General features: G+C 47.6%; 1 protein-coding gene across 1 annotated transcript in view; it reads right to left on the bottom strand.

Annotated features, from left to right (window-relative positions):
• LOC119957958 (cytochrome P450 2C15-like) overlaps window positions 1-25,154 on the bottom strand; it is a 52,344-nt gene extending 27,190 nt beyond the window's left edge. The window contains exons 1-3 of the mRNA XM_038786188.1: window positions 24,657-25,154; window positions 19,174-19,336; window positions 7,610-7,759 (exon numbers count right to left, since the gene is read on the bottom strand). Coding sequence (XP_038642116.1) covers window positions 7,610-7,759; window positions 19,174-19,336; window positions 24,657-24,866 — 523 coding nt within the window. The 5' untranslated portion in view covers window positions 24,867-25,154. The remainder of the gene's footprint in view (window positions 1-7,609; window positions 7,760-19,173; window positions 19,337-24,656) is intronic.
• Window positions 25,155-26,987: the final 1,833 nt, after the last annotated feature.

The following is a 26,987-nucleotide window of genomic DNA, read 5'->3' on the forward strand; positions in this document are numbered from 1 at the left end:
TTAATTCTCTGCGAAGAAGTCGATGAATGGTAGCCACTTCTGGGCGAATCCTAACAATGACCCTCTCATGGCGAACTTCATTTTCTCAAGGCAGAGAAAGCCAGCCATATCCGATAGCCAGGTCTTCTGGAGCTTCGAGTCCCTCCATGCTAGTAATATCCGCTTCCGGGCTACCAGGAAAGCAAAGGCCAGAACGTCTGCCTCTTTCTCCTCCTGGATTCCCAGATCCTGCGACACCCCGAAAATCACCACCTCTGGACTCAATGTCACCCTAGTACTTAATACCTTCGACATGACGTCCGCAAACCTCTGCCAAAATCCCCTAAGCTTTGGACATGTCCAAAACATGTGAACATGGTTCGCCGGTCCTCCTGCACATTTTGCGCACCTGTCCTCCACCCCAAAGTATCTGCGCATCCGGGCCACTGTCATGTGAGCCCGATGCACGATCTTGAATTGAATCAGGCTGAGCATGGCACACGTCGCAGTCGCGTTGATTCTACTCAACGCGTCCGCCCAAAGGCCCTCCTCTATCTCTCCCCCCCAGCTCCTCCTCCCACTTTTGCTTCAGTTCCTCGGTCTGCATCGCCTCTCATGCCATAAGCTCCTTATAAATGTCAGAAATGCTCCCCTCTCCAATCCATCCTCTAGAAACCACCCTATCCTGAATCCCCCCTAGCGGCAAGAGTAGGAAGGTTGGTACCTGTCTACGCAGAAAGTCCCGCACCTTCAGATATCAAAATTTGTTTCCCCGGCCAATGCAACCTTCTCCTCCAGAGCCCTCATGCTCAGAAAGCTCCCCTCTATAAACAAGTCCCCCATCCTCTCAATCCCCGCTCTCCGCCAAATTCGGAAACCCCCGTCCATCCTCCCTGGGGCAAACAGGTGATTATCACAGATTGGGGACCAGACCAATGCTCCCACTGCTCCCACATGTCTCTTCCACTGCCCCCAGACTCTCAAGGCTGCCACCACCATGGGGCTGGTGGAGTATCGCGCCGGCAGGAACGGCAGAGACGCAGTTACCAGCGCCCCCAGACTTGTGCCCCTGCAAGAAGCCGCCTCCATGCCGATCCCCCCCCTCCAAACCAGCCACTTCCTAACCATGGCTATATTAGCCGCCTAGTAATAATTGCTAAAGTTCGGCAGCGCCAGCTGCCCTGCCCCATACTCCACTCAAGCATTACCCTCCTCACTCGCGGGGACTTGCCCGCCAGAGACAATGGGAGCGCATCCCATCTCCAGAAATCCTCCTTCATCTGATCCACCAACTGGGCCAAGTTCAATTTATGTAGCCGGTCCCAATCCTGTGCCACTTGGATACCTAAGAACCTGAAACTGGTAAACCACTGTTACACGTGTATTAGGTGATGTAAGGTAGGACCTGTATTACAGGTTCGCTGGTGGCCCCTGCCTGCTGGCTCCGCCCAGGAAGAGGTGTATAAATATGCGTGTCCTCTATTCAACTGCCATTTCGCCAGCTGCTGTAGGAGGCCATGCATCTTACTACAATAAAGCCACAATTGTACCCAATCTGAGTCTTTGTACAATTGATTGTGCATCAAACTGTCCCCTACCACTCTAAACAGCAGTTCCCCCAGTCGCTTCTCCTGACCCCTCGCCTGGACCACAAACATCTCGCTCTTCCCCATATTAAGCTTATACCCCGTAAACCGGCTGAATTCCCCTAAAATTCCCATAATTTCTTTCATCCCCTCAATTGGATCCGAAACATACAAAAGCAGGTCGTCCGCATGCAGCGAGACTCTGTGAAATTGGCCTGTAAGACCCACATAGCTCCGGATTCTTGTCCCGCTTCAGGATAAACGAAATCGTGGCCGTGACATCGTCTGGGGCAGAAACCCCCTTTCCCTTGCCTCGTTAAACAACTTCATCAGCACCAGTCCCAATATCCCGGAGAACTTTTTATAGAACTCTGCTGGGTACCCGTCCGGTCCCGGGGCCTTACCCGACTGCATGGCCTTCAAGCCCTCCACTATCTCTTCCAACCCGATCGGGGCCCCCAGCCATTCTACCAGCTCCCCGTCCACCTTTGGGAAAGCCAGCCCCTCCAGGGAGTGCCTCATCCCCTCCGGCTCCGTAGGGGGTTCCGACCTGCACAACTTGCTGTAAAAATCCCGAAACGCCTTACTCACCCCTGCCGAGTCCCCAACTAAGTTCCCGTCCCCTTCGATAACTTTCCCTATTTCTCTAGCTGGCTCCCTCTTTCTGAGCTGCAGTGCAAGCATCCTGCTGGTCTTCTCACCAAGCTCATATATTGCCCCCCTCGCCTTTCTGAGCTGTTCCTCTGCCCTCCCTGTGGTTAACAAGCCAAACTCCGCCTGTAGCCTCTGCCATTCCCTTAAAAGCCCTATCTCTGGAGTCTCCGCATACCTCCTGTCGAATTGTAGAATCTGTTTCACCAGTCGGCCTGTCTCTGCCCTGTCTGTCCTGTCCCTGTGAGCCCGGATCGAGATCAGCTCTCCTCTCACCATTGCCTTCAGCGCTTCCCAGACCACGCTGCTGAGACCTCCCCCGTATCATTTACCTGTAGGTAATTCAGCATGCATTTCCTCAACCGATTCGTCCGCCAAAAGCCCTACATCCCACCTCCATTGCGGGTGCTGATTGCTATCTGTACTAACCTGCAGGTCAACCCAGTGTGGAGCATGGTCCGAGATCGTAATTGCCGAATACCTCGTGTCTACAAGCCCTGCCAGCAAAGCCCTACCCAAAACAAAGAAATCGATCCGAGAGTATACCTTATGTACGTGGGAGTAGAAGGAAAACTCTTTCACCCTCGGCTGCCAAAATCTCCATGGATCCACCCCTCCCCTCCCCCCACATCTGCTCCATGAACCCTTTTAGTTCCTTTACCATTGCTGGCACCCTGCCCGTTTTCGAGCATGACCGATCCAGGCCGGGATCAACAACTGTATTAAAGTCCCCTCCCATGATCAGCTTGTGCGAGTCCAGGTCCGGTATCTTCCTAACATTCTCTTTATAAATTCCACGTCATCCCAATTTGGTGCATATACATTAACCAGCACTACTTTCACCCCCTCCAGCTTACCACCAACCATAATATATCAACCCCCCCACATCCAAAACTATCCTATCCACCTCAAATATCGCCCGCTTATTAATCAAGACCGCAACCCCTCTAGTCTTTGTACACAGCCCCGAGTGGAAAACCTGATTGACCCAGCCTTTCCTCAATCTAACCTGGTTCACTCTCTAAGGTGCGTCTCCTGCAACATTACCACGTCGAGTGTGGTGCATGATCTGAGACCACAATTGCTGAGTACCTCAGTGTCCTCAACCCCTGCTAACAGTGTTTTATCTAGCACAAAGAAATCTATCCTGGAGTACGCCTTATGTACATGGGAGTAGAATGAATATCCCCTGTTCCTTGGTCTCTCAAATCTCCACGGATCTACCTCTCCCATGCGTTCCATGAACCCCCACAGTTCCTTTACCATTGCTGATAGTTTTCCCGACCTAGCACTCGACCGGTCCAATCTCGGGTCCAGGACTGTATTAAAGTCCCCCCATGATCAGGTGGTGCGAATCAAGGTCTGAGATATTTCCCAGCACCTTCCTGAGAAACGCGACATCATCCCAGTTTGGGGCATATATATTCACTAGCACCACTGCCATTCCCTCTAGCTTCATGCGAACCATAATAAATCTGCCTCCCGGGTCTGCCTCTATCCTCCCACCTTGAATGTCACCCTTTTGTTAATTAGGATAGCCACCACCCCACTTGTTTTAAAGTCCAGTCCTGAATTAATCACTTGCCCCAACCATCCCATTCTTTAATCTAATTTGGTCTCCCAGCTTCAAGTGTGTCTCGTGTAACATAGACACGTCTCAGGTGGGCGAACACATGAGCTCGCATAACCGGCCCGTTCAGTCCATGAACATTCCAGTCTGGTGGAGGGGCTTCTTGCCCCCCCCCTCCCCTGTCGGCCAACCATGACCTTTCCTGGGCCAACTCCTAGCCCGTGTTCCGCACCTCACTTGATCCACCCCTTGGCGGCGACCGCCATCTGATCTCCATCGTGTGTCCTTACTGACCGTTACTCATCAGCATTACCCCCTTGCTGCACCCCCTCCTCCGACTTCATCTTTCCTCTGGCTCTCCCCCACTTTGCTCCCGTGAACTAGCTGTCCATCTAGCTCAGCATCTCCCACCCTCTGGCGTCAAATAAACCTGCTGACTGCCAGATTCTATCACACCTAACAATAACACAAACACTCAGCACAGTAACAACAATCCCAAAAAGCAACCAAACCACTCCCCAACGCACAGGCAACGAGGCAAACCTCTCCCCCTTTAACCGATTCTTATCAGTCCCATCACCTTTAAACAGAATCAAACACAATAGAAGAAGCTTCAAGTAGTTTAAGCAAAATTATGCATGCAAGAATCAACCATCTTTCTTACAGAAAAGAAAACATCCCGTCGCTACTTAAAAGTCTTTTCCTCAGTAATCCAGAACATAAAGCAATAAATCAAAATCAAATTACTCAAGAAGAAGAGAAAAAAAAACCTTTCCTTCCCGAAGATCGCGACTTAACTACCAGAATTAAAAAGACTGAAATTTTAAACAAGAGAAAACAAAACATAGAACCATTTTTCTCTCCTCTCCCCACTTTATCCCTTCCCTCAAACTCAGTCCACCACAGGTTGAATTTAAAAGTCCTTAAACCAGATTTCCAGATTCTATCTCTCCCCCTTTAACCGATTCTTATCAGTCACATCAACTTCAAACAGAATCAAACACAATATAAGAAGCTTCAAGCAGCTTAAGCAAAATTATGCATGCAAGAATCAACCATCTTTTTTACAGAAAATAAAACACCCTGTCGCAACTTAAAAGTTCTTTCCATTGTAATCCAGTTCATAAAGCAATAAATCAAAATCAAATTACACAAGAAGAGAAAAAAACCCACCAAAACCCTTTTCTTCCCAAACATCACAACTTAACACACAGAATTAAAAGACTGAAATTTTAAACAAGACAAAATAAAACACATAACTGTTTTTCTCTCCTCCCCCCACTTTGTCTCTTCCCCCAAACTTAGTCCACCACAGTTAGAATTTAAAAGTCCTTAAGTCAGATTATTGTCTTTCATAAAAGTAGCCCCCTATTCCGGAGAGTTAAAGCCCAGCTCCCGGTTCTCGAACGTCACCCAAAGACGAGCCGGGTTCAGCAGTCCTAATTTAATGTCTTTTGCAAACAGGGCCGCCTTAACTTTGTTGAAACTTGCTCTTCTCTTTGCGAGTTCTGGTCCCCAGTCTTGGTACACCCGGATCTCTGATTCTTCCCACATATACCGTTTTGTCTGCCTGGCCCACTTCATGATACACTCCTTGTCGAGAAATCGATACAGCCTCACCACCATGGCCCTCGGGGGCTCACGGCCCTGAGGCCTACGTACGAGCACCCTATGTGCACGGTCCACCTCTAGTGGCTTGTCAAACACATCAGCCCCGACCATCTCCTGCAACATATTCCTCACATACGCTCCCGCATCTGATCCCTCCTTTCCCTCTGGCAGCCCGACGATTCGGATATTTTGCCTGCGAGACCGGTTCTCTAAGTCTTTTACTGTATCTAGCAGTCGTTTCTGGCTGTCTTGTAGTCTGCTAATTTCCAAAGCTATTGTAGTGGACTCGTCCTCTCGTTCAGTCGCCAGCTTCTGTAACTTTTGAATCTCCTGTCCCTGGGTCGTCATTTTCTCCTCCACCCGGTCAACCACCTCCTTAATCGAGGCTATCACCTCGGATATGTCTTCTGCACACTCCTTGCGATGCTGGGCAAACTTCTCATCCAGGTCCTTGACCGATTGCTCAATCGACCAGCGAGCTTTGTCTCGTTATCATTGAGCTCGATGACCTCTGAGCCTTGCCTTCACCTTACTTTAGGTTTCTTCTTTTTCGACTCTTATTTGGACATGATTCCATAAATTGAGGGTCACCTCCTTTTCCTCTCCCATTGATCAACTCATGTTGAGAAATTTCCTGCAAAATCCGGCTTAAATACCATTAAAAAAAATACTAAGGGCGAGAGTTGCTGAATGTGCGACCGTTTACGCCATGGCCGTCACCAGAAGTGGCCTGTTTAATCTTCTGCAACCACCTCCGGGACACAATCCTCCCATCCTCCCTGCCAACAACTTAGCCAATATTTTCACATGCGTGTTCAATGGTGATATGGGCCTATACGACCCACATTCCACTGGGCCCTTCCCCTTTTTTTGGGATTAGTGTGATTACTGCCTTCGTCATCGTCTCTGGCAACTCTCCCCTTCTCCAGTGCTTCATTAAACGCCCCCAACAGATGTGGTGCCAGGTCTGTCGCAAATTCCGTATAAAATTCCGCCAGGTACCCATCCAGCCCAGGGACCTTCACCGACTTCATACCCCTGATACTGTCCAGCACCTCCCTCAGCTCCAGGGGCTCCTCCTATACCTGCCTCTTTGCTTCCTCCACCTGCGGAATTCCAGCTCATCCAGAAACCGCCCCATGTCCCCCTCGTCTCCCCCGGGTTGGCCTCATAAAGTCCCTGGTAGTACTCCCTAAACGCCTCGTTTGTCTTCCCTGGCTCCGTTACCATATTCCCAGCCCCAGTTCTTATCTTCAATATTTCCCTGGACGCAACCTGCCTCTGCAGCTGGTGTGCCAGCACATGGCTCACCTTCTCCTCACACTCATATTGCCCCCCCCCCTTCTTACCCTGCGCAGTTGCCCTACCGCCCTCCCCATTGTCAGCCTGTCAAACTACCCCTACAACCTTTTCCTTCTCACCAATCCCTCCATGGTGGGCATCCTCGAATATTCCCTGTCACCTCCACTGTCTCGCTCACTAGATAGTCAAGTTCCTCCCTCCTTTCCCTATCTGCACGCCTTAAACAAAATAATTGCCCCCAGACCACTGCCTTCAGTGCTTCCCAAAAAATTGCCGCTGACACCTCCCCATTCTGTTTCAACTGCACATACTCCTTAATCGCTGGCCGCACCTTATGGCAAAAACCTCCATCCGCCACAACCCCAAGTCAAACCTCCATCCTGGCCTCTGCTCTCGTCCCGATCTAAACTGAATCTCCAGCCAGTGGGGTGCATGGTTCGAGATAACTATCCCTGCATACTCTGCTCCCTCCACCCCAACCTCTCCTGTTCTTCATTAACATAGACAGTGCCTATACTTGACAACCATCTGTGAGGAGACACTGGACATTTGACTGGGGTGTAAACCCAGGATGATTTTTTCTTTCTTTAAACCTCAAGTTAATTACCACAGACCCAAGTGCTGACCAGACTCTTGAGGGATAAACAGATAACAAATTACCTTTTCCCACTTCTTTATCCAATTGCATGTATCAAGAACTGAAGGCTGTCTTAAATTTTGATTTTTATTGTATCATTTTTTAATCAATTTTTCATCAAGGGCAAGGTTAATTTTGTACCTTGACCTCTTCCCTATCCCTTGTACCCCTTACATACATGCCACATCATATCACTCGGTTTCACTGTTTTACTTGGAACTTGAAAAAGATAGCAACTCCACTTGGATTTTAAAAATAAATTCCTCCAGATACCTTTTTTATTTCGGATAGCTGTAACTAGAAACTGGGCTTCCTCCAGGATCCGCTCTTCAATACTCTTTTTCCCCATTCCAAAATTCCTCAAGGTGCTGAGAGTGAATCTGCGAAGCTGTTTCCATCTCTCACCATTGCTGAAGGCAATTCCTGAATCAGAGACATTTAACACAAATGTAAATAACTTGGGGGGTGGAATTTTCCATTTGCTGCTGCAAAATACACGGAACATTTTTCAATATTTTTTCTCCTCTTTGTCACAGCCTCCAAGTACCTCACCTAAGCGGTCATTTTTCTAGTTGTGAGATGGAGCTTTGCAGTTGGCCTCAGAATCCTCGAGTTAGTCAGAAGAAAACAAGAGGGATACAAGGTAGCCAGGAGGGAACTGAAGAAAGGGATTAGGAGAGCTAAGCGACGGCATAAAGAATCTTTGGCGGGTAGCATCAAGGAAAACCCCAAGGCCTTTTACACATATGTGAGAAATATGAGAATGACTAGAGCGAGGGTAGGTCCGATCAAGGACAGTGGCGGGGGATTGTGTATTGAGTCTGAAGAGATAGGAGAGGTCTTGAATGAGTACTTTTCTTCAGTATTTACAAATGAGAGGGGCCATATTATTGGAGAGGACAGTGTGAAACAGACTGGTAAGCTCAAGGAGATACTTGTTAGGAAGGAAGATGTGTTGGGCATTTTGAAAAACTTGAGGATAGACAAGTCCCCCGGGCCTGACAGGATATATCCAAGGATTCTATGGGAAGCAAGAGATGAAATTGCAGAGCCGTTGGCAATGATCTTTTCGTCCTCACTGTCAACAGGGGTGGTACCATGGGATTGGAGAGTGCCAAATGTCGTGCCCCTGTTCAAAAAAGGGAATAGGGATAACCCTGTGAATTAACTAGAAACTGGGCTTCCTCCAGGATCCGCTCTTCAATACTCTTTTTCCCCATTCCAAAATTCCTCAGGGTGCTGAGAGTGAATCTGCGAAGCTGTTTCCATCTCTCCCCATTGCCAGTTAATCTTACTTCAGTGGTAGGCAAAGTAATGGAAAGGGTACTGAGGGATAGGATTTCTGAGCATCTGGAAAGACACTGCTTGACTCGGGATAGTCAGCACGGATTTGTGAGGGGTAGGTCTTGCCTTACAAGTCTTATTGAATTCTTTGAGGAGGTGACCAAGCATGTGGATGAAGGTAAAGCAGTGGATGTAGTGTAAATGGATTTTGGTAAGGCATTTGATAAGGTTCCCCATGGTAGGCTTATGTAGAAAGTAAGGAGCATGGGATAGTGGGAAATTTGGCCAGTTGGATAACGAACTGGCTAACCAATAGAAGTCAGAGAGTGGGGGTGGATGGCAAATATTCAGCCTGGAGCCCAGTTACCAGTGGCGTACCGCAGGGATCAGTTCTGGGTCCTCTGCTGTTTGTGATTTTCATTAATAACTTGAATGAGGGAGTTGAAGAGTGGGTCAGTAAATTTGCAGACGACACGAAGATTGGTGGAGCTGTGGATAGTGAGGAGGGCTGTTGTCGGCTGCAAAGGGAATAGATAGGATGCAGAGCTGGGCTGAGAAGTGGCAGATGGTTTAACCCTGAAAAGTGTGAGGTTGTCCATTTTGGAAGGACAAATATGAATGGGGATTACAGTGTTTAACGGTCGGGTTCTTGGCAATGTGGAGGAGCAGAGAGATCTTGGGGTCTATGTTCATAGACCTTTGAAAGTTGCCACTCAAGTGGATAGAGCTGTGAAGAAGCCTGTAGTGTGTCAGCGTTCATTAGCAGAGGGATTGAATTTAAGAGCTGTGAGGTGATGATGCAGCTGTACAAAACCTTGGTAAGGCCAAATTTGGAGTACTGTGTGCAGTTCTGGTCGCCTCATTTTAGGAAGAATGTTGAAGCTTTGGAAAAGGTGCAAAGGAGATTTACCAGGATGTTGCCTGGGATGGAGAGTAGGTCCTACGAGGAAAGGTTGAGGGTGCTAGGCCTTTTGTCATTAGAACGGAGAAGGATGATGGGCGACTTGATAGAGGTTTATAAGATGATCAGGGGAATAGATAGAGTAGACAGTCCAGAGACTTCTTCCTCGGGTGGAACAAACCATTACAAGGGGACATAAATTTAAGGTAAATGGTGGAAGATATAGTGGGGATGTCAGAGATAGGTTCTTTACCCAGAGAATAATGGGGACATGGATTACACTGCCTTTGGAAGTAGTTGAGTTGGAAACATTAGGGACCTTCAAGCGGCTATTGGATAGGTATATGGATTACGGTAGAATGATGGGGTGTAGATTAATTTGTTCTTAATCTAGGACACAACATCGTGGGCCGAAGGGCCTGTTCTGTGCTGTATGTTCTATGTTCTATGTGTCTGCATGGGTGTCCTCCGGGTGCTCTGGTTTCCTCCCACAGTCCAAAGATGTGCAGGTTAGGTGGATTGTCAATGCTAAATTACCCTTAGTGTCCAAAAAGGTTAGGAGGAGTTACTGTGTTACCTGGAACATAGATTATCATAGAATTTACAGTGCAGAAGGAGGCCATTCGGCCCATTGAGTCTGCACCGGCTTCTGGAAAGAGCACCCTACCCAAGGTCAGCACCTCCCCCTATCCCCATAACCCAGTAACCCCACCCAACACTAAGGGCAATTTTGGACACTAAAGGCAATTTAGCATGGCCAATCCACCTAACCTGAACATCTTTGGACTGTGGGAAGAAACCGGAGCACCCAGAGGAAATCCACGCACACACAGGGAGGATGTGCAGACTCCGCACAGACAGTGACCCAAGCTGGAATCAAACCTGGGACCCTGGAGCTGTGAAGCAATTGTGCTATCCACAATGCTACTGTGCTGCCCCACGGTATGGGGTGGAGCTGTGGGCTTAGGTGGGGTGGTCTTTCCAAGGGTTGGTGCAGACTCGATGGGCCGAATGGCCTCTTTCTGCACTGTAACTTCTATGTTCTTATTCATTACACATGCTAGATGGTAATTTGAAGGGGGATTGAATATTCTGTATTGCACATGCTGCGAAGCAAAACCTTCCCTACTGTATTTATCGTATTTCCCTGTTTGTTGTATACTGCCCTTGTTTCTCATGTGTTTATCTAGTCAGATTATGGATAGGTGTGAAGGTCTCAGGGTAGTTGTCATGGGTGACTTTAACTTTCCAAATATTGATTGGAACCTCCATAGGTCGAACAGTTCGGATGGGGCAGTTTTTGTACAGTGTGTGCAGGAGGGTTTCCTGACACAATATGTGGATAGGCCGACAAGGGGGGGGGGGGGGCACATTGGATTTGGTACTGGGTAATGAACCGGGCCAAGTGTCAGATTTGTTTGTGGGAGAGGGCTTTGGAGATAGTGACCACAATTCAGTGTCTTTCACTATTGCAGTGGCGAGGGATAGGGCCATACGGCAGGGCAAGGTTTATAATTGGGGGAGGGGTAATTATGATGCGATTTGGCAAGAATTAGGGAGCATAAGATGGGAACAGAAACTGTCAGGGAAAGGCACAAATGAAAAGTGGCACTTGTTCAAGGAACAAATACTGCGTGTCCTTGATAGGTATGTCCCTGTCAGGCAGGGAGGAAATGGCCGTGTGAGGGAACCATGGTTCACAAAAGAGGTTGAATGTCTTGTCAAGAGGAAAAAGGATGAGAAAACAAGGATAAGTTGGGTCGCTTGAGGGTTACAAGGTAGCAAGGAATGAGCTAAAAAAAGGGGTTAGGAGGGGTCATGAGAAGTCCTTGGCGGGTCGGATCAAGGAAATCCCAAGGCTTTTTACTCTCATGTGAGAAATAAAAGAATGGCCAGGGTGAGGGTAGGGCCGGTGAAGGACAGTAGTGGGAACTTGTGCATGGAGTCAGAAGAAATAGGAGAGGTGTTGAATGAATACTTTTCTTCAGTGTTCACCAAGGAGAGGAGCCATGTGTTTGAGGATGAGAGTGTGATACAGACGGGGAGGCTGGAGGAAGTAGATGTTCTGAGGAAGGATGTATTAGCAATTTTGAAAAACCTGAGGGTCGACAAGTCCCCTGGGCCAGATGGGGTATATCCAAGGATTCTTTGGGAGGCAAGGGATGAGATTGCAGAGCTTTTGGCTTTGGTCTTTGGGTCCTCACTGTCCACGGGGATAGTGCCAGAGGACTGGAGAGTGCCGAATGTTGATCCTCTGTTCAAGAAAGAGAATAGAATGACCCTGGAAATTATAGGCCAGTTAGTCTTACCTCGGTGGTCGGTAAGTTAATGGAAAAGGTCCTGAAGGATAGGATTTATGACCATTTGGAAAGATGCAGCTTAATCCGGGATAGTCAACACGGTTTCGTGAAGGGTAAGTCTTTCCTCACAAATTTGATTGAATTCTTTGAGGAGGTAACTAAGTGTGTAGATGAAGGTAGAGCAGTTGATGTCGTATACATGGATTTTAGTAAGGCGTTTGAGAAGGTTCTCCATGGTTGGCTCATGAAGAAAGTAAGGAGGTGTGGGATAGAGGGAAATTTAGCCAATTGGATAAGTAACTGGCTATAACATAGAAGACAGAGGGTGGTGGTGGATGGAAAATTTTCAGACTGGAGACCAGTTACCAGCGGTGTACCACAGGGATCAGTGCTGGGTCCTCTGCTATTTGTGATTTTTATCAATGACTTGGAGGAGGGGGCTGAAGGGTGGGTCAGTAAATTTGCTGATGACACCAAGATTGGTGGAGTAGTGGATGAGTAGTGGAGGGCTGTTATAGGCTGCAAAGAGACATTGATAGGATGCAGAGCTGGGCTGAAAAATGGTGGATGGAGTTTAACCCTGATAAATGCGAGGTGCTTAATTTTGGTCGAAAAAATTTGAATGCGGATTACAGGGTCAACGGCAGGGTTCTGAGGAATGTGGAGGAACAGAGAGATATTGGGGTTCATGTCCACAGATCTCTGAAGGTTGCCACTCAAGTGGATTGAGCCGTGAAGAAGACTTATATTGTGTTAGCATTTATTAACAGGGGGCTTGAGTTTAAGAGCCTCGGAGTTATGCTACAACTATACATTACCCTGGTGAGACCACATTTGGAGTATTGTGTGCAGTTCTGGTCACCTCACTATAGGAAGGATGTGGAAGCATTGGAAAGGGTGCAAAGGAGATTTACCAGGATGCTGCCTGATTTGCAAGATAGGTCTTGTGAGGAAAGGTTGAGGGAGCTAGGGCTTTTCTTTTTGGAGCAGAGGAGGATGAGAGGCGACTTAATAGAGGTTTATAAGATGAGGGGGATAGAGTGGACGTTCAGAGACTGTTTCCTCGGGTGGATGTAGCTGTTACAAGGGGCATAACTATAAGATTCAAGGTGGGAGAAATAGGAGGGTTTATCCAAGGTAGGTTCTTTAATCAGAGAGTGGTTAGGGTGTGGAATGGACTGCCTGCTGTGACAGTGGAGTCGGACACTTTAGGAACTTTCAAGCGGTTATTGGATAGGCACATGGAGCACGCCAGAATGACAGGGAGGGGAATAGTTTGATCTTGGTTTCGGAAATGCTTGGCACAACATCGAGGGCCGAAGGGCCTGTTCTGTTCTGTAGTGTTCTATGTTCTATATTGAGCCAGGTTGCAGCGCAGTGAATGGATTCCCTGATGGATTCCCTGATACCGTATCCAAGTGGCAAACCTTCACGTGAACCAGGACAATGAGTGCTGTTGGAATACTGAGTAATGGCAGCTCTCATAGTCGGCCTTCATTAAAGGGCTTGTTGACCTGGAGGATTGGAGTACAGGTGCGATATTAAAATGTACGAGCATTTTGGGGAGACTGCTTTGACCTACTGAGTTCTGCTTTTATCTCGAATGCATATTTTGCATGCATTCCTTTGATATTCCAGACATTCCTGTGGCTTAGTGCCACAGGGTTCGGTCCATGGGCCCCAGATATTTACCATTTATATTAACGACTTGGAATCAGGGATAGAAGGATCTATCCCCAAATGTGCAAATGACACAAATATAGGTAGGACAGTAAGTTGCAATGAGGAAATACGAATAGATATAGATAGGTTAGGAGAGTGGGCCAAAATGTGGTAGATGGAGTTTAACGTGGATAAGTGCGAGGTCATGCATTTCGGTCAAAAAAATGGAAAGGCAACTTATTATCTAAATGGGGAGAGACTTCAGGGTCCTCCGATGAAGGATCTGGGTGTCATCGTGCATGAATCACAGAAAATGAGCATGCAGGTGCAGCAGACAATAAGGAAAGTGTGGTGAATGTAACATGATAATTCAAAAAAAAAATAACGTTAATGGGGGGGGGTTACTGGTATAGGGTGGATACGTTGGCTTGAGTAGGGTGATCATTGCTCGGCACAACATCGAGGGCCAAAGGGCCTGTTCTGTGCTGTACTGTTCTATTTTTCTATATCTTTGTAAGCGCAGTAGCGTTATCCGACCACTAGGGGGAGTAGCTCTGGGAATGCTCAGGAGCTTGTACATGGCTCCGCCCATGACTTCTTTCCCTAGTGCTGCTGTATAAATACCCTTGTCCAGAGTCAGCCTGCAGTTCACTGAGAGTTCATCAACGGGTAACAGGCTGGCTCTGTAGTAAGTCGATTAAAGTCTATATTCATATCGGAAACACGTGTCTGGTGAATTGATGGTTCCATCAATTTAATCGACTTAAGAACAGTCAAGATCGATCATGGAATCAGCCCTCAAGCCTGGACGCCTGGAACTCGACCCACAGGATGCAGAGGCAAAATAAATCTTCTCCCACTGGCTGCGGTGCATTAAGGCCTACCTGGCAGAAGCGAGCACAGCCAAAACGACAGAGGAACAGAAGTTAAGTCTACTGCACGCGAGGGTGAGCCACAGAATCTATACGCAACTAAACTCGGCCGGTTCATATACTGCAGCGCTAGCAGTACACGATAAGATATATGTAAGGCCCATTAACGAAGTCTACGCACGCCATGTGTTCACGACTCGCCGCCAGCGGCCTACAGAATCACTCGCCGAATTTCTAAGGGAACTCAATAATTTGTCCAATGACTGTAATTATCAAGCGGTTACCACAGCTAACCACAGAGAACTTGCTGTACGCGATGTTTTTGTAGCGGTCCTCAGGTCTAATTATGTGCGCCAACGACTGCTGGAAAAGGGGGCCCAAGACTTCGAAACGACTGTGGAAGCTGCTACCACGATGGAGGTCTCCTTCCGCAGACTTAACTCGTTCCCCGCGGACCCCCGCGACCCAATCATGGGTCCCCGACCAGCGACTCCCCCAGGCCTGTGCTACGCAGCCGCCCAGCCACCATGCTGCCCCAGCCAGCCACTATGCTGCTCCAGTCTGCCATTTCTGCAGCCAGTACCAGCACCTGCAGTAGCACTGCCCGGCCCGCAATGCGACCTGCAGCAGCTGCGGGCGGAAAGGCCATTACGCAAGAGTGTGCCTCGCTAAAAGGGCCCCAGCTCCCAACTCCCCAGCGGCACAAAGTAATCGCCACCCGCAGGCCCGCGGGGCCCGAAACGCTGCGGCCTATGCCCCGACTCCGCCCCCTCCCACCACGTGCGATCCATGGGGGCCGCCATCTTGGCAAACCTCCACCATGCGGCTGGCCACGTGCGACTCATGGGGGTCGCCATCTTGGACGCCATCTTCCTCGCCGCCCGCCAAGTGCGATCCACGGGCCCAACCTGCATCTCCACGCTCGGACAACTCATCGGAAGAATACGACTATGAACTCAGAGGGCAGTCATCACGGGGCCACTCCAGCACAGCTGATAGAGCCGCCGACTACCCGCAACTCAGCGCAGTCACTCTGGACTAATCACGCCCGAAGCATCTGTGAAATTCGATGGCAAAGGTCCAAATCAACGGGTACAAAACACCATGCCTCTTCGACTCCAGGAACACTGAGAACGCCATACATCCAGACCTGGTAAGACGCTGTTCTTTCCCCGTGCAGCAAACTATCGCGCTCGCTTCAGGCTCCCATTCGGTCCAGATCCAGGGGCGCACCACCGCGACACTCACAATCCGAGGCGCTAGCTACTCAAAATTCAAACTCTATGTTTTGCCCGACCTCTGCGCGTCACTCTTATTAGGCCTAGACTTTCAATGTAACCTCAAGAGCCTCACCCTCAGCTTCGGCGGGCCCCTGCCCCCACCAACTATCTGCATCCTCGCTACGCTGCGAATCCCCCCCCCCCCTCCTCTCTTCGCCAATCTCACAAAGGACTGTAAACCCGTAGCCACTCGTAGCAGGCGGTATAGCCTGCAGGATAGGGTATTTATCAATGCAGAGGTCCGAAGGCTTCTCAGTGAGGGGATTATAGAGGCCAGCAATAGTCCCTTGAGAGCTCAGGTGGTGGTCGTTTAGACCGGGGAAAAATTCCGCATGGTTGTCGACTATAGTCAGACCATAAATAGATTTACGCTCCTCGACGCGTATCCCCTCCCCAGGATTGCAGACATGGTAAACCAGATCGCCCAGTACCGGCTCTTTTTCACTGTTGGATCTGAAGTCTGCATACCACCAGCTCCCGATCCGCCACAGTAGAACCTCTCGCCCTATCCTGCCGCCCCCTCGGGCTCGCAGGATCGCTCCACCAGTTCCGCGCCCCCGCGCCGGCTAGTGCCCCCAGTCCCCGGTCGAACCAGGAGAGTATGAAGCTCGGATACAACCCTCCCTGTAGTCCGCCATCGTACCCCAGCACACCACACCCATCCAGCCACCGCAAGAGGCTGCAACCCAGGTGCTCCGCAGATCACAGCGGACAATTCGACCACCGGACAGACTGACTTTGTAGACCACCACCCCCGCCGGACTTGATTTTTTTGCAGGTGGTGAATGTAACATGATAATTCACACTATATCTTTGTAATCGCAATAGCATTATCCAACCACTAGGGGGAGTAGCTCTGGGAATGCTCAGGAGCTTGTACAGGGCTCCACCCGTGGCTCCGCCCACGACATCTCCCCCTAGTGCTGCTGTATAAATACCCTTGTCAAGAGTCAGCCTGCAGTTCACTGAGAGTTCATCAACGGGTAACAGGCTGGCTCTGTAGTAAGTCGATTAACGCCTATATTCATATTGGAAACACGTGTCTGGTGAATTGATGGTTCCCTCAGAAAGCAACTGGAATGTTGGCATTTATAGCAAAGGGAATTGAATATAAAGGTAAGGAAGTATTGTTACAACTATACAAGGCATTGGTAAGACCACACTTGGAGTACTGTGCACAGTTTTGGTCCCCTTATTTGAGGAAAGATGTAGTGGCATTGGAGGCAGTTCAGTGGAGGTTCACTAGATTGATTCTATAGATGAGGGGTTTGTCGTATGAGAATAGATTGAACAGATTATGTCCATACTCACTAGAGTTTAGAAGAATGAGGGGCGATCAAATTGAGGTGTACAAGATGCTAAAAGATATGGATAAAGTAGAGTAGAAGCTGATGCTCTTGTGCGGCATTCTAAAACCTCTTAGAAAAAGAGGTAGCAAATTGAAAACAGATTTGAGTTAAAACTACTTCTCCCAACGGGTTGTGAACCTGTGGAATCGCTACCCCAGAGTGTGGTGGATGCTGGGACAGTGAGTAAATTTAAGAAGGAGTTAGGCAGATTTTTAATTGGTAAAGGGTTGAAGGGTTATGGAGAACAGACAGGACGGTGGAGTTGAGGCAAGGAAGGGATCAGCCAAGATCACATTGATGATGTTAGGCTCGGGAGGCTAAATTGCCGAGACCCGCTGCTAGGTCATGTGTCCTAGGGAGGAGATGCTCTGGCTGATTTTGCAATCCAGCTCTTGGTCTGTAAAAAATGTCTGTAATAATCTTTATTGTCACAAGTAGGCTTACATTAACACTGCAATGAAGTTACTGCGAAAGCCCCTAGTCGCCACATTTCGACACCTGTTCGGGTACACGGAGGGAGAATTCAGAATGTCCAAATTTCCTAATAGCAGGTCTTCCGGGACATGTGGGAGGAAACCGGAGCACCCGAAGGAAGCCTACGCAGACACGGGAGAACGTGCAGACCCAAGCTGGGAATTGAACCTGGGACCCTGGTGCTGTGAAGCCATAGTGCCAACCACTATGCTACCGTGATGAGGAACATATCAGCCCTGATAGAATGGCGGAACAGACCCGATGGATCGAATGGCCTAATTCTCCTCCTATATCTTATCAACTTATGATCATGCTCATCGATCAATTGGATCAATATATCCAACACTTTTAAATTTAACATTACCATCCACAGCTTTCCAAGTTCTGCTGAAATGTGCTAGTGGAAGCAAGGCAAAGACTCAATGACAATTGAGGGGATTGATTGATACTAATTGGAAAATTACGATATATATTGCATACTTACAGCAGTTTCTCACCTAATAGTGGGAAAGGGTTCATTTAAAGGAAATTTGCTGAGAATTTATTGTTCTGCACTTGAGAATTACATCAGGATGAGTAGCAGCTGGGCTTCCATTGGTTGGACCTCGGATGAGGAACAATATGACCAACAGCAGCCTGCTGTTGTAGGACATGAGCTGGATATTAGAGCGGAGATCAGCAACTACAGCCTGCCTTTCAAGATCTGCTGCTGGACAGTGGAAGGGGTGCAGGTCCCATGAGTCATTAACCATGCCATGGTGAACAGGAAGAGGCAGAGTTCCCTTGATGTGACGGTACTTCAGGAGGCTGTTATGTCGGATAGTGGCAAACATTTGAACTTCCTCGGGCAAGTGCAGCTCCCTGGCGGTAATGTTAAAGTGATAACTATTCTCAATGTTTTTGCTCCATAACATCCCAGCGTCTCCCAATTGGCAGCTACAAATGCTGAAAGCTTTCCAGTGTCAGTTTGGTACAGTACTGGAATTCTGGCATCTGAGTTAGAAGATGTGTGTTCACGTTCATCTGCAAAAACTTGAGTATATAACATAGGCTGACACTTTATTGCAGTGTCGTTTTACTCAGGCCGTTTCTTATTCCGGTAGATGTAACGATCTATGACAATGATCAGCAAAGTGCAGGGTAGCCCTCAGTGTTCCACCCAACTTTTATTCCTCAAAGAACACAAAAAACATACACCTGGTCCTTTATCAGATAACTGTTGGTCGAATTGTCTTGCTAGTAGATAAGTAATTGTATTTTGCTGCATAACAACAGTAACCACAATTCAGAAGGACTTTAATTAGTAGGTTATGAAGAGCTTTGTGATGCCTTGAGGATTGAAAAAGTGTACTACAAATTCTGCTTCTATATTTTTCTGTGATTTGCTAAAAGCAGTGGGTTGGGTGACTGATTTGTTCCTCGACTTTCCAAATTAGGAACCAGGAGCCAAACAATTACGATGATCACTGGAAGAATGAATAAGTTATTATAAGTTATTATTTTTCACTGGTGGTTAGTAGAACATGGAATGCTTAACTACAAATGACTATTGCGATAGGGGAAAAGGCGGGGACATTGGATTGGATGAGATAACTAGTTGAAGATCGGCACCAGCATAAAGTCAGTGGACCAAATGGGCTCATTCTAAATTTTCAGTTATTAGGGTCGTAAATGCAGCAATAATAATTCAAATAGAGAATATAAAGTTTGCTCACCGTAGCCATTTGACAATTTTTTGAAGACAGGCAAGATATACCTGCCGCTGAAGTCATGCCCTCGTTCGATCAACGCTTCTGTCACTGCCTCGTGGCCACACAGCACCACTGCAGGACAACTGCCAAACCAAATGGTGAATACGGTGCCGTATTGCTCACCCAGCTGAAGACAAATGATAAAGAAATAACAATTCTTCATTGTATTTCATCGACTTCTGGCAAAGAATCTCTTTCCATCCTGTTCCTGGCACTAAACTTGACTCGGCATCTTCCGTTGCACCTTAGATACAAGGTGTAGTGCGAGAGGACTGGAGAATTGCAAATGTTACACCCATTTTCTGAAATAGGGACAGGATAAGCTGAGCAACAACAGGCCAGTCAGTTTAAACTCAGTGGTGGGGAAGAAATTAAAGTTCAGGACATAATTCGCATAATTTGGGCAAAAACAAATTGATGAAGGAAAGGCAGCATGCATTTGTTATTGACAAATTGTGTTTCACTAACATTCCTGTTTCTTGGTGAGGTAACAATATGGATGAGGGTAATGCAGTTGATGCAGTACATGGACTTCCAAAAAGCATTTGATAAAGTGCTGTGCAACAAGCTTCAGAGCAAAACTGGAGCTTGAAATTGGCTGAGTGACATGAAAAAGAGAATAGTGATGAACAGTTGTCTATCAGACTGGAGGAAGGTTTAAAGTGGGGATCCCCAGGGGTTGGTGTTTGTGCCTCTGTTCTCCCTGATATAAATGACCTGGACCTCGGTGCACAGTGCACAACTTCTAAATGTGCAGACAAACAAAACTTGGAAGTATTAGGAACTGTGAGATGGATAATGTAGAAGTTCAAAAATAACACAGACAAGTTGGTGGAAAAGGCAAACAAGTGGCAAAATAAATTGAATGTGGAGAAGTATGAAGTGATTCATTTGGCAAGGGAATGTAGAGAGATAATATAAAATCAAGGGTACAATTCGAAAGGAGGTGGAGAAAATGGACCTGCATATATATGTGTATAAACCATTGAAGATGGCAGGAATCCATACAATTATAGTGTAGACGGAGACCATTCAGCCCATTAAGTCTGCACCAACCCTCCGAACGAACACTACCCAGGCCCATTCCCCCACTCTATCTCCGGAACCCCACCAACCTGCACAAATTTGTGAGTGTGGGAGGAAACATGAGGACGCGGAGGAAACCCACACAACACGGGGAGAACAGTACAAACTCCCCGACGGAGAGTGGCCCAAGGCCGGAATTGAACCATGGTCGCTGGTGCTGCGAGGGAACAGTGCTAACCACTGTGCCCCCCAGATTGAGAACATGATTAATAAAGCATGCGGCATCTGAGCTTTATTAACATTGGCACAGAGTGAAAAAACATGGAAGCCATGGTAACCTGTATAAAACATTGGTTTAGCCTTAACTGGAATATTGCGTGAAGTTCTGGGCCCCTCTCTTTAGGAAGTAGGTGAAAGCATTAGGTGCAGAAAAGATTTACGAGAATGGTTCAGTTATGTGGATAGATTGGAGAAGCTGGGGCTATGTGCAGAGAGCCAACACATGCACACGGACAGAATGATCTCCTTGAAGTAACAAAGGGGAGAGCAAAAATGCATCTTACCCCGACAGATTATTTTCTAGTGTTTAACTTTGCTGAAAGTGCTGGCAGGGTGCAGTTGCACTAGTATCCCATTCAAAAGACCATTCTTCATGTATGAGTCTAGTGCGCAGCTAATTTTGGGGAACCTCACCATTAAACCCATTCCTCGTGACACACAATAGCTACGTAAATGGTTTTTCCAATCAGAGCCACTGATCGTAATATAAGGGAAGATAGTAATATAAAGGAAGATAGGAAGAGATTTTTTCAATATAGAAAAGATAAGAATGGGACAAAAATAGACATTGGACCACTAGCAAATGTGGCTGGAGAAGTAATAATAGGAAACAAAGAAATGGCAGACAAACTGAATAGTTAATTTGCATCAGTCTTCACGGTGGAAGACACCAGTGGGTTGCCAGAGCTCCAGGAGAACCAGGGGGCAGAGGTGAGTGCAGTAACCATTACTAAGGAGAAGGTGTGGGGAAACTGAAAGGTCTGAAGATGGATTAGTGACCTGGACCTGACGGACTACACCCCAGGGTCCTAAAAGAAATTGCTGAGGAAATTGTGGAGGTATTAGTGAAGATCTTTCAGGAATCACTGGAGGCAGGAAGGGTCCCAGAGGACTGGAAGATGGCGAATGTAACACCCGTGTTTAAGAAGGGAGGGAGGCAAAAGAAGGGAAATTATAGGCCGGTTAGCCTGACTTTTGTCATTGGTAAGATTTTAGAGTCTGTTATTAAAGATGTGATCGCGAAGCACTTGGAAGTGCATGGTAAAATAGGACTGAGTCAGCACGGCTTTGTCAAAGGGAGGTTGTGTCTGACAAATCTGTGAGAGTTCTTTGAGGAGGTATCAAGCAAGTTAGACAAAGGAGAACCAGTGGACGTGATTTATTTAGATTTCTAGAATCATAGAATGATAGAATTTACAGTGCGGAAAGAGGCCATTCGGCCCATCGAGTCTGCACCGGCTCTTGGAAAGAGACCCTACCGAAGCACACACATCTATCCCTATAACCCAGTAACCCCACCCAACACTAAGGGCAATTTTGGACACTAAGGGCAATTTATCATGGCCAATCCACCTAACCTGCACGTCTTTGGACTGTGGGAGGAAACCGGAGCACCCGGAGGAAACCCACACAGACACGGGGAGATCGTGCAGACTGCGCACAGGCGGTGACCCAGCGGGGAATCAAACCTGGGACCCTGGTGATGTAAAGCCACAGTGCTATCCACTTGTGCTACCGTGTTGCCCTTTGACAAGGTGCCGCATAGGAGACTGTTAAATAAGTTAAGAGCTCATGGTGAGATGAGGAGGAATTTCTTCAGCCAGAGGATGGTGAATCTGTGGAACTCTTTGCCGCAGAAGGTGCTGTGGAGGCCAAATTACTGAGTGTCTTTAAGACAGAGATAGATAGATGATGGAACCATCAATTCACCAGACACGTGTTTCCAATGTGAATCTAGGCTTTAATCGACTTACTTCAGAGCCAGCCTGTTACCTGTCGATGAACTCGTAGTGACCCAGGCTGACTCTGGACACGGGTACTTATACAGCTGCACTAGGGGGAGGAGTAGTGGGTGGAACCAAGGGTGGAGCCCAGTACAAGTTCCTAAGTGCTCCCAGCGCTACTCCCCCTAGTGGTAGGATGGCGCTACTGCGCTTACAACAACAGTGTGAATTAACATATATAGTAACATATATTACATTCACCACATTAGGTTCTTGATTAATAAGGGGATCAGGAGTTTTGGGGAGAAGGCAGGAGAATGGGGATGAGAAAATATCAGCCATAATTCAACGGTGGAGCAGACTCGATGGGCTATGTGGCCTAATTCTGCTCCTCTGTCTTATGATCAGTAACACAGTTTACATTTATATTGCCGTCAAAATAGTAAAACATCACAATGAATTTAACAGAACATTAGATTGGCAAACACCAGAACTGTGTAACAGACATTAAAACAAATGCCCAAAGTTTAGTTGGAAAGGTTGGTGTGGCGGACAATCTTAAAGATGAGAAAGATGACAAAATTCAAGAAGTGAATTCTAGAGGATGGCGCCTATACAGCTGAAATCACATTCCCCAATAATAGAGCGAGTTGGGAATGAAAAAGAAGTGGTGAGGCCATAGAGTGATTTGAACACGAGAATGAGAATTTTAAATTTGAGACATTGGACCAATGTAGGTTGGGGAGCGCAAAAGTTATGGACGGACATTAAGATATGGGGAGCAGAGTTTTGAATGAGAGGTTTAACATAGAACATACAGTGCAGAAGGAGGCCATTCAGCCCATTGAGTCTGCACCGACCCACTTAAGCCCTCACTTCCACCCTACCCCCGTAACCCCTCCTAACCGTTTTGGACACTAGGGGCAATTTATCATGGCCAATCCACCTAACCTTGCACGTCTTTGGACTGTGGGAGGAAACTGGAGCACGGAGGAAACCCACGCAGACACGGGGAGAACATGCAGACTCCTCACAGACAGTGACCCAGCAGGGAATCGAACCTGGGACCCTGGCGCTGTGAAGCCACAGTTCTATCACTTGTGCTACCGTGCTGCCCAAACAGGGTAGAGGGTAGAAGAGAGGAGACCAACCAGGTGATCATTGCTGTAATCTTAAGCGTGGATGCCGAACAGACTCACTGGGCCAAATGGTACTCTACTGCTCCTGCGTCTGATGGTTTCAAATGTATGGGCTGAAGCATTGGTAGTAATGGATAACTGACTGGGTTGTTTAAATGCTGTTGCAGAGGAACTTTGATCAAACCTTTAACTAAGACACTGAAGCCAATTGTAGATCTCCACTGAGATCAGTTCAACCAGTCCCCGGATAAAATCTGGGACCTTCCTGATTCACACATTTTTTTTGCACATGATCTATAATACTGGTGCTAGTTCTGCCCAGCAATGTATGAGTCTAGTGTGACCATCTGTAAACGTCCTCTATTTACTAAGACCAGCGACTAGGAAGATCCCATTCTTGGCCTTGCGCCCACTGGGAATGAGATTGGGACTGACCACACTCATTTCCCATGAATGCTTCCAGCTAACAGACAGACTTTCTTCTCACCAGGCCAGGATATGAAACTATGGGCGAAAGGTAATTTTACAGAAGCTAGATATTTTTCCCTGGTGGAAATAATGATATTGTTGCTTTATCTTTGTGGTCCTACATCCGTGACATTTTGGGAAATAAATGCGTTTGCAGCGTTCATACAGAAACAGAAAGGTCCAAAGTTGCAACTTTGGTCAGTTAGTTCAGGACACTAGCAATGCCCTCAATATCGCTAGAACAAATCCACCAACCTTTATTTCCGAGCAGTATATGCAACCCGAGTGAAAAAATTGCTTATTTGGATGTTGGTTGGATAATATTGACAGTGAGTCTTGCTTTGGTGGGTCATTGACACTTTGCAGGTAGCACAGTGGTTCGCATTGTTGCTTCACAGCGTCACGCTTGGGTCACTGTCTGTGGAGTCTGCACGTTCTCCCTGTGTCTGCGTGGGTTTCCTCCGGGTGCTCCAGTTTCCTCCCACAAGTCCCGAAAGACGTGCTTGTTAGGTGAATTAGACATTCTGATTTCTCCCACTGTACCCGAACAGGCGCCGGAGTGTGGCGACTAGGGGATTTTCACAGTAACTTCACTGCAATGTTAATGTAAGCCTACTTGTGACACAAGTAAAGATTATTATTATTATTACACTCACTAATCCTGCCAAACAGTTTTAGAATAGCTTCTTGGATGTGATCCTCAGAGGCGCTCCGGCACCTGTGAATTTGTGCTCCTGGATGAGGCAAAGCGTTTAGAGGAAGGGAACAAGGTGGGATGAAAAACGGACATGTGCAGTAGTCAGCAGCTTACTTTGATGAGAGACTTCTGAGGTGCTCTTCTATCCACTTGGAATAAGTTGCCAAGAATTGGGAGGGCAAAAGGACCTGGGGGGAGCCTGCCTTTCCATGGCTGTTTGGCTTTAAAAAACCACATAATGAACAGAACACTGAGCAAAACAAAAAGTAGAGTTGTCCCTGGATCATTTAAACCCATGGTGGCGGCTAAGGAATACAGAAACATTTCAGCGATCTGGTCCCCAATACTCGGAGTGCTGTCTCACTGGGGAAACAGTTGCTGGCTATCGGAGGCTGTCTTCAACGGCACTGCTGCACCTCCTGTGTTGACGGCACACAGTCAAATATTAGGGAGGCTTTGATGTTGTGCCAGGTTGTGGTGTTTGCACGCCTGTTTCGTTTCAAAGGATGTGTGCCAACCTTGAAAACTAGCAAGAAATTACACAGGCTCCAAAAGGTACACGGGCTGCAGAGGAAATAGTTTAAAGTAACTGAATATGAAAATTATGCTCTTACTACATGAGAGAACAGGATTCTGACCTGAGCTTTGGACCTTTATTCCATGGTTGTTTTTTTCCGAAGTAGCAGATCAGTGACCTAGTGGATGACCTTTGAGAGCAGAACCACAGACAGAGTGGACTGTCCTTGTGTTGATTAACCCTACACGATAATGTTATAATGTTTGCGGCATTTCAAAAGATAACAAGATTTGTTTTCAGGAAATACCTAGAAAGGTTTAATTGCTGTCACACCCCTCAATTCTTGATCACGACTACTTTAAATTGGCTGGAATTCTCTGGCCGTTGGGATTCTCTTTCCCCGCTGGCAGCGCACCCCTGCCCACGGGGTTCCCGGCAGTTTGGGATGGCTTCTACAGGAAATCCCACAGACAACTGGCGTGAAGAGAGATTTTCGCCACCAGCAAATGGTGCACTGCCAAAAAACATGCGGCTGGGGGACAGGAAAATACCGCCCACATCTAGTTCTAAACCTAGTGTGGCCCATGCTGTGAGTGAAGGCTTCTGCTCACTCTGCAGTGGGGCTGCACTTCTGATCAGTGCACTGAGGGCTGCCAACATCTGGTGGGCCATAGGTTGCACGCCAATCCCATTGATGGGTCAGCTGGGGTCTGAGGGTTTCCCAACGACCGGTGACGCTCTGAACATTTACAAGGCACAGTGGTCAGTCAGTGCAGTGCGCAGCCAGGGGCCTGTAACTTGTACACAATGGCTACCTTGCAGATGGCGGTATGTGCCCGGCCACCCCAATCCCAGAGGAACTCCTTGGGAGGGATTCTCCCATGCCGCGCCATATGGGAGAATCGCTGTTCACGCCATTTTTTCCCGCGGTGCCAGTCCAACGCCAGCAGGTGATTCTCTGAGGATCTGGCCTATATGTGACTCCAGACCCACAGCAATGTGGTTGACTCTTAACTGCCCCTCAAGGGAAATTTGGGATGGGCAATGAATACTGGCACAGCCTGCAATGCCCACATCCCATGAAAGTATAAAAAATATCTCATTTGCATCTTTTGCAGACAGACCGCCTGCCTGTATGTTTAGTCAGGATTTCAAAAAATATTACTGCAACATATGCCCTAACCCAGGCTTTTAATAACGTTATTGCAACAGGTTTTTACAATACAATCTAAATAAAAATTTCCTACATTCCGGGTGTGGTAAACCACTGTTGCATCTATATTAGGTGATGTATGGTAGGACCTGTACGTCAGTAGTCCCTGCCTGCTGGCTCTTCCCAGTAGGCGGAGTATAAATATGTGTGTCCTCCATGCTGCAGCCATTTCGCCAGCTGCTATGGGAGGCCACACATCTTAGAGCATTAAAGCCTCAGTTGTATCCAACTCTCGTCTTTGTGCAGTTGATCGTGCATCAATTTATTGCTCTACGATTTTCAGAAGATGGACCTCTGTATCAAGCCGCCTTGCCTGCAGCTGGATCCGTAATCAAGTGACGTCAAAAGGGACTTTCAGCACTGGCTAGCTTGTTTCAAGGCATACATCAACTCGGCGTCAAGCCCTGTTCCGGAGCTCAGAAAATACAAATACTATACTCCAACGTCTTTCCACTGATCCAGGAAGTGCCAAACTACGCCGAAGCCATGACGCTACTCAAAGAAAATCACGCCCAGAAGACGAACACGCTCTTGGCCAGGCATGTACCCGCCACTCGCTCTCAATTCCCCGGTGAGTCCAAAGAAGACTTCTGGCTGGCCCTAATCCCACTAGTCCGGGACTGTGACTGACAGGCCGTTACGGCCATGGAACATTCAAACTTCCTTATGCTTTTGTTAGGGGGATTGGGTCGGACCTCAAACGCCAGCGACTTCT

The sequence above is a fragment of the Scyliorhinus canicula genome, chromosome 27, assembly GCF_902713615.1.
Source record: "Scyliorhinus canicula chromosome 27, sScyCan1.1, whole genome shotgun sequence".
NCBI lineage: Eukaryota > Metazoa > Chordata > Chondrichthyes > Carcharhiniformes > Scyliorhinidae > Scyliorhinus > Scyliorhinus canicula.